Source organism: Choloepus didactylus, chromosome 9 (assembly GCF_015220235.1).
Source record: "Choloepus didactylus isolate mChoDid1 chromosome 9, mChoDid1.pri, whole genome shotgun sequence".
In the NCBI taxonomy this organism is placed as follows: domain Eukaryota; kingdom Metazoa; phylum Chordata; class Mammalia; order Pilosa; family Megalonychidae; genus Choloepus; species Choloepus didactylus.
Genome location: NC_051315.1, coordinates 102492098 through 102504158, shown reverse-complemented (window position 1 = coordinate 102504158; position 12061 = coordinate 102492098). Strand labels below are relative to the sequence as shown.

The window sequence follows — 12061 nt, the reverse complement described above, 5'->3', positions numbered from 1 at the left end:
AATCAGGGAATTTGCACAGCATGCCAAATTGCAATGTTATTGTTGAATTTATAGATATGCTAAAATTTCCAGCTGAATATTTTGTTACTCATGAAATTTTCCTCTCAAGGAATTTTTATCACCCTTTACTAACTGTACCAAATCTGAAAACAAGTTTCTCTGGAATCACATTCCTTTTAAGGATCTGGAAATTACACAAACACAGCCTTGATCATTTGAGTAACATGTGAGATGGCAACTCCACAGGAAGAAGGAAATTTGAGTGCACAGAGATGCAATTCTGAGGACTCTTCCTGACAAACCAGGAGTAAAAATTTAAAAAAATAATTATGACTGGCCTCAGCCAGTTCAGAATTTTTATCAGGACACTTTTTGAAACTTTGGAAGGTTATTACACACAATGAGTGTAAGGGATCTCAAGCCCAAGCAAAGTGTGGCTAAGAGTTGAAATGGCTCACTTCTTTGCAGGGATCATTCCTGAGTTCTTAGTCCAGGAGTAGACTAAGTCCTCAAGCAGAAAGCAGTAATGCATTTTTCAGGTAAAATAATAGAAAGGAAACACTGGACTTTTGTAAAAGATTAGACTCTGGGTAGTAAATAGTACTTGGAGGAAGGCTACTTTTCTAAAAATTCAGGGAATGGAATTTTCTTTTCACTCTCTTTTATTGAAGAGCAAATACATGAACTGTGCTTTTCTGTCTTAAGCATGTTTCCCCCATCCATCCTGACATCAGTTTTTTTCTTTCCTTCCTTCCTTCCTTCCTTCCTTCCTTCCTTCCTTCCTTCCTTCCTTCCTGTTTTTGTTTTTGTTTTCATGCACTTAACATACACTTTCCCAGAGAGTCCTGTAATACGTACATCCAAGCCACTGGAAACAAATCTTTCTGAAAATCCCATGTTTTTATCCTGGTGACACACCCACACCTGGACACTTGGCCCAAGGGGTATCCATACTCAGGGGCAAGGACAGTAAGGACAGTACCTCATGTGGGACTTCACATCCAGCAGCTCCAGGGCGGTGACCCGTGGCTCTCCAGCCAAGTTTTGCAAGATCTTCAGCCGTGGCCCACAGTGCTTATAGAATTCTGTGCAAATATTCAGCAGGGACTCCCGGGGTCTTCTGAATTCCTCCCGAGCAATTCGTTCATCCAGTTCCTCTCTGGGAAGACCCTGCCCTTCCTCCAGCAAGTGAAGGTTTTCCCTAGGAAATTATAAAAGGTTAACTGGGTGGTCTGATAAGGCTTGTGTGTGATAACTGCAAGAGGAGGGTAGCACACTGGAGAAATGTAAGATTCCTAATGAGTGAATGAATCGGTAGGGCAGGGCCCAGGAGAACCCCATCTGCAAGGATGAAGAAAGTTTATCAGCCTAGAAGAGATGATCTCTCAAATTGTAGTGGATTTGCATAAGCCACTTTCTGAGGATTTGCCCAGAAATAGTATGCTATGCCTCAAGTAAATTAAATCCAATAGAACCATAACCTAGCGCAAAAGGCAGTCATTATAAGATGTCAGCTTTGGTATGATACTAGGGCAAGTTTTCCTGTACCTGATAAAGTGCAGTTTGGCTCCTTGTTCTGGGTACCTAGGAGTCAGAAAAACAATCTGTCAGAGCAAGAACAAGGCCTCTTTGGTGGAGCTTCTTACAGACTTTTAAAATGAAAAGTCCTTGAAGCTACATATTTTGATAAATTTTACAAATACACCATTAATCTTGAAATATAAAATCTTTCATTTGGCTACCATATGTGCTGCAATTGTACCTGTTATGAAAGCTCTTTTATTGCCATACTGAATAGAGGCTTATCTTATAAAAATAAATATGAACTCATGGAACACAATGAAAAAGGAATTTTTTAAAATTCTGAAAGCAAAGTCAATCTAAGTTATAGTTTCAACATAATGTGCTCTGTTTCAGGTGTGCATAGCAAGAAACATGGCTGACTTCTTTTCAGTTCTGGAGACTTACTGCTTTATGATATTGAAAACAGCACTTCAAAAGCCTTCTTTTTCCATGTGCATAATATAGTAGTTACACCTAGCCCATTGTAAGTAGAGGAACCTCTAAATAGCACTTACACCATAATAACGTCTCTTTAATAAAAGAAACTGAGGCATAAATCAGTCAATGCATCAGGCAATTTATAGTTTTTTTGAAGTTTTAAAGTTTTAAAAAATTTAAACATAAGTACATATGATGGGCAAGGAATTAGCTTTATATAAATGATACACACTTAAAAATATACTTCAGAGAGAGTGGGTAATCATTTAGTTTCTCCTTCAATGGCCTCTCTGCTAACTACTCTATACTGGGGAACAATAACTTCTTCTTAAGCTGATTTTGGCTTTGCCTTATCTTATACTTTCCCTGGAGGAGGAAGTCAATTAAACTTTTGTGTGTTGGAGTACTTAGAGGTTAACATGGATAGAATGAAGTAGGTAAAGTATTAACTAGTATAGCCAGTGTCTGAGTTACACCAAACTAAGATAAGGAGATGGAGTCAACAACTCTGAAAGCATCATTTGAGGATGTAAGTCAAAGTTTGGATGAAATATCAGTAGAAAATTTGTTCAAAGAAAGTTGACTCTAGAAACCACATCCTGATTATTTTTCAGTTGCCATTTCCTTGGAGGCAAATCAAACAACACCGAAACAGTACAAGGACCATCTAGAAGACCCAAAACACCTAGCATGCTCATGCAAACCAGCCACAATTTATGAAAGTGGTTTGGATTTTCTCTTGGACAATTTCAAAGGAAACCTCAGTATTTTTTTTTTTTTTTTTTTTGGTAACTCAAAACTCCCATCTTCTTTTCTTTTCCTTGGGAATTTCACACTCAATATTAATGCTTTTCAAGATTCCTCTCCTTCCTGACAGGTAAAACTCATGTGGTATGAAACTGAGAGATCATGGAAGAATAAGTGTCAGTGAATTACCTGGTGTTTACCCCAGAGGACATGGTGTGGTTGGCTGTGGTGGTTCCCTTATGACCTTGGTCACACCGGCTCATCTGCGGGGCTGTCATGGGCCTGTAACAACAACAACAACCACGATAACAAAACAGCAACAACACAAGTGGAAACGTTCATGAAATCCTCACGTTACTAAAGCTCACGTAAGTTTTAAATTAGTTCAAAAAGACAGACTGTCTTTTGTTTAGAGACACACTTTAGGGGGAATATTTAATTCCAAGGATCTATATGCTCACCATGATTTAAGTTCTTCCACTTCTTGGTTCTGAGTAATAAACTGTAAATCTTTAAATAAGACATTTATGAAATTAGGCTTCTTTGTACTGATTAAGCAAGAGTTAGGAATTCACTCTTCAATTCTAATGGTACAGACAGTTAACCACACTAGACAATATGTAAAAGGGAATGATGTACAGACCACCTTGGCCACCTATATCATAATCAATCATTGTATTTTTATGAGAAAGTGTTAAAGATTTAAAGAATCCTTCTTGTCAAAATTATACCGAAGGCTACCCAGGTAAATAACCAAATTAGTGTCTACTACAAGTTGGTTATTTAGATACCTAATAATAATTTTGAATCATCTCATAGTATATCTTCAAGGTTTAATTTAAATATCAGGTATACCATGCTTCTGTTCTAGCATCTGAGACACTGAAGGCATATTGTCATTTTTATAACTCGTTAAGGCTTGCTTCTAAGTTGTTCATTTTTTGTATACTGAGTGTGGCTAGAAAGTAGCTAACCTTCTAACAGTCACACCAGATCTTCTCTTCCTGTGTCTTATAAGGAGGAGGAACTTTAAGATGGCCCCCAAGACACCACCCCTCCCCTCTGGGTTGTCTCCAGTAATTTTGTTACACTATATGTAACACAGACTTTTCTCTGGTTGGGGGCAGAGAGAGTCAATGTGTGAGAAGGATTTGAGGCACCATTGCTGACTGGAAGAAGGAAGAATGCAGGTGGCTTCTACACATGAAGAGTGGCTGCCTAGTAACAGCCAGCAAAGAAACAGGGACCTCAGATGTAACCGGATTCTGCCAAAACTTCTGAACGAGCTTGGAAGCCAATTCTTCCCCAGTGTCTTCAGAAAAGAACCCAGCCTGACTGACACCTCGGTTTTAGCTTTGTAAGAACCTGAGAAGTCTCCAAATCTGCCTGGTCTTCTGGCCAACAGAACTATGAGATAATAAATGGGTTTTGTTTTAATCCTCTACATTTGTGGTAATTTATTATGCAACAATGGAAAGTGAATAATTTGTAATATACATATTGATGTATTACTACTAATGGAATTGTTCATTATTTTCATGAGATAAAGAAAACAGGAGTGTGAAAGTGAAAAGGTTTTTTAAAATTTCTTTTTGTAAAAACAGTGAAGGCAATTCTATTGTGAATAATTATTATCAACCAATAAGGCTATTCTTCCCCTCCAACAAAAGAATGTAATACGCCCCGGAATATTTAAACTGCTCCAGGATGAGTTTTAAAGTCACTGAATTTTAAATGCCAGAGCCCTGTCCATAACTATTCATGAAATTTTGGATAAATTAATTTTGGATAAGTTAACTGACTTATCCTTATAAAACAGAATAGAAAGAAGGAAAGCACCAGCACTGAGTACTAACAAGGAGAAATAACTAAAGTGGCACTATGGAAATACGGACTGCATTTCTGTCCTCTAGTTGAAGGAAAGGGACAGAGGGTGCAGAAGGAAGAGAGTAAGTCATTTATTTTGACTTAGGATGTTCTTCCTCCCAGGACCTTCCTGAAACCATCTACAAAGTATTGGGGCTGTTTACCTTTGGAAGAGATAATCTGGCATGTCTACTTGTTCTATCTCTTCCTACTTCTTCAGTTCAGATGTATATTAGCATTCAACAGCGATAGTCTACCCAAAGCTTTGGGGATATATTCTGCTTGCCTAGGTTGGTGATATGGCTCATGAGTAGAAAGTAAAATACACTGAAGTGAATGAATTAGAGTCTCACTTACTCTCTCACTTGCTGGTACATGCTGACAAATCCTCCCTGAGCTGAGGGATTTTAGCTAACCCCTTCCACCAACAGAACTAGATGTTGCTGAGAGGGTGGTGCTCTTTGCATAGGGTGGGTAAAAGCAAACACAGGATTTTGAGCTGAGGATACGTTACTTTACACTGGACACACACAGCATGGCAGTGTTGACTGGAGCAGCAAATACACAAACCCAGAAGAAACCTTAGTCTCCCACCCCACCCCTGAGGAATATCTTCATCCAGCTAATTTTAGATTGGGAATGGAAAAGGAAAGCCAATCATTTACATAGTTATGGCGTCCATCTTCCTCATCCCTCCCACTCTGTCTTTTGTTCCATCCAAAGCATCCGTTGACCCCTCCCTGCCCAATAGTAGAGCAAATCCTTCTGCTTCTGCACCTAAGAATCTTATGACAAGGCACATTTTGGAACTTTGTTTAAGGCTGGACTCTGGAGCCAATTTATCTTCCCTTTCCCAAATCCCTCAACCCTCTCTCCCTGCACTATTTAGTCTCCTTCCACAGTGAATCTGTAAATTCTAGCACTAGCACAAAATTCTGTGGTTTATGTTTGTTATGTAGCTTCTGAAATTACAGTTAAAAAACCTCTTCACACAGTGAAATAATAAAAGGATGCTTAGTTGGAGTTGCAGACATTTCATGTCTCATATAATATTATGATTGCTAATAAAAATGTGAGTCACAAACATTTTCATGTTTACGAAATTGGCCCTTTTACAAAAAATTCATTTACCACTGGATTAAAAGCACCAGGAAGCTATCAGCAAGCATACCAGCAATCCATATGCAAATGTCTGTTTAGCAACCATGGTGGAAATATTATTATTATTATCATTATTTTTATTACTATTATTCAGTGAACTTAGCACTATTTATCCAAACAATGCAGGGACTCTTTGCATTTATGAGCCATAAAGGTCTGAGTTTGGGGAGGTATCTGTAAATAAAGACTGGTTTCTAGAGATTTTTACCACCACATTTTCCTTTCTTTCTTTCAGTGGATACATATGGCGTAAGGCTGGGAGGTGTTTCTGCCAATGGGATTACCTGGTGAGGACCTCAACACTGTACAAAAGAGCCTGTAGGGACGTGGCAAGAGCAGCTGTAGCTGCAATCTCCTCTCGGGCAGCAGGTACAGTCTCCACTTGTGATGTCTGCCTCTTCAGCTTTTGTAGGTAACATGGGACTAAAGCTTCCAAGACCATCAGCATCTGAAGACTTGAAGCAAGAGAGAGGAAACCAAGTCACATGTTACATTCCGCTTTTGTGGTTGCACCATATTTAGGATCTTGGAAAAATGAAGAACCTCTAGAGAGATGGTGAATTCTGAGCCCCCTTCCAACTCCATCTAAGTCAGGAGTAGTAAGAGCTGCTGGAAATATTGACCAATAGTAATTAATTAATTATTTGAGCATCTGCCAAAAAGGAAATAAATCCTGACATTAGGAAGTATGTGATTTAACCAGGGAAATCAGCCATGTATACAAGTGATTGAAAGAATAACAAGATTTTATAGTAGGTAGAGTTATATAGTCCATCTAGGGGCAGGGCCTCAGAATCATCACTAAAGCTTCAGTTCAGGAATTTGCTGAGAGAGATTTTTCCAGGTAAAACAAAATTGAGACAATGTAAAACACTTCTCAAGGAGGCTGGCTTCCTAAAGCTTAGGCAACTTCATAACAAGTATCTATGGAAACAGCCTTTGTGAGGCAGGTCTGTAAATGAGTGAACACACTCAGAGGATGTGGCCCACAATCAATTTCTTATTGGGGTGTTAGAAACAGGGGACGATAGAAATTAAGTAGTTATTATACAAGGGTGGATTTTTCCTTAAAAACTGTAAATGCGATGCACTCGGAGGCGGGGCAAGATGGCAGACTGGTGAGCTGTATGTTTTAGTTACTCCTCCAGGAAAGTAGGTAAAAAGCCAGGAACTGCGTGGACTGGACACCACAGAGCAATCTGTCTTTGGGCATCCTTCATACAACACTCATGAAAACGTGGAACTGCTGAGATCAGCGAAATCTGTAAGTTTTTGCGGCCAGGGGACCCGCGCCCCTCCCTGCCAGGCTCAGTCCCGGGGGAGGAGGGGCTGTCAGCTCCAGGAAGGAGAAGGGAGAATTGCAGTGGCTGCTCTTATCGGAAACTCATTCTACTGATTCAAACTCCAACCATAGATAGACTGAGGCCAGACACCAGAGACTCTGAGAGCAGCCAGCCCAGCAGAGAGGAGACAGGCATAGAAAAAAAACAACACGAAAAACTCCAAAATAAAAGCAGAGGATTTTTGGAGTTCTGGTGAACACAGAAAGGGGAAGGGCGGAGATCAGGCCTTGAGGCGCATATGCAAATCCCGAAGCAAGGCTGATCTCTCTGCCCTGTGCACCTTTCCTTAATGGCCCTGGTTGCTTTGTCTATTAGCATTTCAATAACCCATTAGATCTCTGAGGAGGGCCGTTTTTTTTTTGTTTTTTTTTTTTTTTTTTAAATCCTTTTTGCTTTTTCTAAAACAATTACTCTAAGAAGCTCAATACAGAAAGCTTCAAAGAATTGAAATTTGGGCACGTCAAATCAAGAGCAGAACTAAGAGAGCTCTGAGACAAAAGGCAATAATCCAGTGGCTGAGAAAATTCACTAAACAACACAACTTCCCAAGAAAAGGGGGGTGTCCGCTCACAGCCACCATCCTGGTGGACAGGAAACACTCCTGCCCATCGCCAGCCCCATAGCCCAGAGCTGCCCCAGACAACCCAGTGTGACGGAAGTGCTTCAAATAACAGGCACACACCACAAAACTGGGCGTGGACATTAGCCTTCCCTGCAACCTCAGCTGAATGTCCCAGAGCTGGGAAGGGGGAGCAGTGTGAATTAACAGAGCCCCATTCAGCCATCATTTGAGCAGACTGGGAGCCTCCCAACACAGCCCAGCAGCCCAGAACTGCCCTGGGGGGACGGCACTCACCTGTGACATAGCACAGTCATCCCTCAACAGAGGACCCGGGGTGCACAGCCTGGAAGAGGGGCCCACTTGCAAGTCTCAGGAGCCATACGCCAATACCAAAGACTTGTGGGTCAGTGGCAGAGACAAACTGTGGCAGGACTGAACTGAAGGATTAGACTATTGCAGTAGCTTTAAAACTCTAGGATCATCAGGGAGATTTGATTGTTAGGGCCACCCCCCCTCCCCGACTGCCCAGAAACACGCCCCACATACAGGGCAGGCAACACCAACTACACACGCAAGCTTGGTACACCAATTGGGCCCCACAAGACTCACTCCCCCACTCACCAAAAAGGCTAAGCAGGGGAGATCTGGCTTGTGGAGAACAGGTGGCTCGTGGACGCCACCTGCTGGTTAGTTAGAGAAAGTGTACTCCACGAAGCTGTAGATCTGATAAATTAGAGATAAGGACTTCAACTGGTCTACAAACCCTAAAAGAACCCTATCAAGTTCAGCAAATGCCACGAGGCCAAAAACAACAGAAAATTATAAAGCATATGAAAAAACCAGACGATATGGATAACCCAAGCCCAAGAACCCAAATCAAAAGACCAGAAGAGACACACCTAGAGCAGCTACTCAAAGAACTAAAGATGAACAATGAGACCATAGTACGGGATATGAAGGAAATCAAGAAGACCCTAGAAGAGCATAAAGAAGACATTGCAAGACTAAATAAAAAAATGGATGATCTTATGGAAATTAAAGAAACTGTTGACCAAATTAAAAAGATTCTGGACACTCATAGTACAAGACTAGAGGAAGTTGAACAACGAATCAGTGACCTGGAAGATGACAGAATGGAAAATGAAAGCATAAAAGAAAGAATGGGGAAAAAAATTGAAAAACTCGAAATGGACCTCAGGGATATGATAGATAATATGAAACGTCCGAATATAAGACTCATTGGTGTCCCAGAAGGGGAAGAAAAGGGTAAAGGTCTAGGAAGAGTATTCAAAGAAATTGTTGGGGAAAACTTCCCAAATCTTCTAAACAACATAAATACACAAATCATAAATGCTCAGCGAACTCCAAATAGAATAAATCCAAAAAAACCCACTCCAAGACATATACTGATCACACTGTCAAACATAGAAGAGAAGGAGCAAGTTCTGAAAGCAGCAAGAGAAAAGCAATTCACCACATACAAAGGAAACAGCATAAGACTAAGTAGTGACTACTCAGCAGCCACCATGGAGGCGAGAAGGCAGTGGCACGATATATTTAAAATTCTGAGTGAGAGGAATTTCCAGCCAAGAATACTTTATCCAGCAAAGCTCTCCTTCAAATTTGAGGGAGAGCTTAAATTTTTCACAGACAAAGAAATGCTGAGAGAATTTGCTAACAAGAGACCTGCCCTACTGGAGATACTAAAGGGAGCCCTACAGACAGAGAAACAAAGACAGGACAGAGAGACTTGGAGAAAGGTTCAGTACTAAAGAGATTCGGTATGGGTACAATAAAGGATATTAATAGAGAGAGGGAAAAATATGGCAAACATAACCCAAAGGATAAGATGGCCGATTCAAGAAATGCCTTCACGGTTTTAACGTTGAATGTAAATGGATTAAACTCCCCAATTAAAAGATATAGATTCGCAGAATGGATCAAAAAAAATGAACCATCAATATGTTGCATACAAGAGACTCATCTTAGACACAGGGACACAAAGAAACTGAAAGTGAAAGGATGGAAAAAAATATTTCATGCAAGCTACAGCCAAAAGAAAGCAGGTGTAGCAATATTAATCTCAGATAAAATAGACTTCAAATGCAGGGATGTTTTGAGAGACAAAGAAGGCCACTACATACTAATAAAAGGGGCAATTCAGCAAGAAGAAATAACAATCGTAAATGTCTATGCACCCAATCAAGGTGCCACAAAATACATGAGAGAAACATTGGCAAAACTAAAGGAAGCAATTGATGTTTCCACAATAATTGTGGGAGACTTCAACACATCACTCTCTCCTATAGATAGATCAACCAGACAGAAGACCAATAAGGAAATTGAAAACCTAAACAATCTGATAAATGAATTAGATTTAACAGACATCTACAGGACATTACATCCCAAATCACCAGGATACACATACTTTTCTAGTGCTCACGGAACTTTCTCCAGAATAGATCATATGCTGGGACATAAAACAAGCCTCAATAAATTTAAAAAGATTGAAATTATTCAAAGCACATTCTCTGACCACAATGGAATACAATTAGAAGTCAATAACCATCAGAGACTTAGAAAATTCACAAATACCTGGAGGTTAAACAACACACTCCTAAACAATCAGTGGGTTAAAGAAGAAATAGCAAGAGAAATTGCTAAATATATAGAGACGAATGAAAATGAGAACACAACATACCAAAACCTATGGGATGCAGCAAAAGCAGTGCTATGGGGGAAATTTATAGCACTAAACGCATATATTAAAAAGGAAGAAAGAGCCAAAATCAAAGAACTAATGGATCAACTGAAGAAGCTAGAAAATGAACAGCAAACCAATCCTAAACCAAGTACAAGAAAAGAAATAACAAGGATTAAAGCAGAAATAAATGACATAGAGAACAAAAAAACAATAGAAAGGATAAATATCACCAAAAGTTGGTTCTTTGAGAAGATCAACAAGATTGACAAGCCCCTAGCTAGACTGACAAAATCAAAAAGAGAGAAGACCCATATAAACAAAATAATGAATGAAAAAGGTGACATAACTGCAGATCCTGAAGAAATTAAAAAAATTATAAGAGGATACTATGAACAACTGTATGGCAACAAACTGGATAATGTAGAAGAAATGGACAATTTCCTGGAAACATATGAACAACCTAGACTGACCAGAGAAGAAATAGAAGACCTCAACCAACCCATCACAAGCAAAGAGATCCAATCAGTCATCAAAAATCTTCCCACAAATAAATGCCCAGGGCCAGATGGCTTCACAGGGGAATTCTACCAAACTTTCCAGAAAGAACTGACACCAATCTTACTCAAACTCTTTCAAAACATTGAAGAAAATGGAACACTACCGAACTCATTTTATGAAGCTAACATCAATCTAATACCAAAACCAGGCAAAGATGCTACAAAAAAGGAAAACTACCGGCCAATCTCCCTAATGAATATAGATGCAAAAATCCTCAACAAAATACTTGCAAATCGAATCCAAAGACACATTAAAAAAATCATACACCATGACCAAGTGGGGTTCATTCCAGGCATGCAAGGATGGTTCAACATAAGAAAAACAATCAATGTATTACAACACATTAAAAACTCGAAAGGGAAAAATCAATTGATCATCTCAATAGATGCTGAAAAAGCATTTGACAAAATCCAACATCCCTTTTTGATAAAAACACTTCAAAAGGTAGGAATTGAAGGAAACTTCCTCAACATGATAAAGAGCATATATGAAAAACCCACAGCCAGCATAGTACTCAATGGTGAGAGACTGAAAGCCTTCCCTCTAAGATCAGGAACAAGACAAGGATGCCCGCTGTCACCACTGTTATTCAACATTGTGCTGGAAGTGCTAGCCAGGGCAATCTGACAAGACAAAGAAATAAAAGGCATCCAAATTGGAAAAGAAGAAGTAAAACTGTCATTGTTTGCAGATGATATGATCTTATATCTAGAAAACCCTGAGAAATCAACGATACACCTACTAGAGCTAATAAACAAATTTAGCAAAGTAGCGGGATACAAGATTAATGCACATAAGTCAGTAATGTTTCTATATGCTAGAAATGAACAAACTGAAGAGACACTCAAGAAAAAGATACCATTTTCAATAGCAACTAAAAAAATCAAGTACCTAGGAATAAACTTAACCAAAGATGTAAAAGACCTATACAAAGAAAACTACATAACTCTACTAAAAGAAATAGAAGGGGACCTTAAAAGATGGAAAAATATTCCATGTTCATGGATAGGAAGGCTAAATGTCATTAAGATGTCAATTCTACCCAAACTCATCTACAGATTCAATGCAATCCCAATCAAAATTCCAACAACCTACTTTGCAGACTTGGAAAAGCTAGTT

The 12061-nt window shown here is 39.4% G+C and overlaps 1 protein-coding gene across 1 annotated transcript in view; it reads right to left on the bottom strand.

Annotated features, from left to right (window-relative positions):
• UNC80 (unc-80 homolog, NALCN channel complex subunit) overlaps positions 1-12061 on the bottom strand; it is a 244241-nt gene that overhangs the window by 36671 nt on the left and 195509 nt on the right. The window contains 4 exon segments of the mRNA XM_037850187.1: positions 983-1201; positions 1549-1584; positions 2938-3030; positions 6060-6230. Of these exon segments, the coding sequence (XP_037706115.1) occupies positions 983-1201; positions 1549-1584; positions 2938-3030; positions 6060-6230 (519 nt within the window).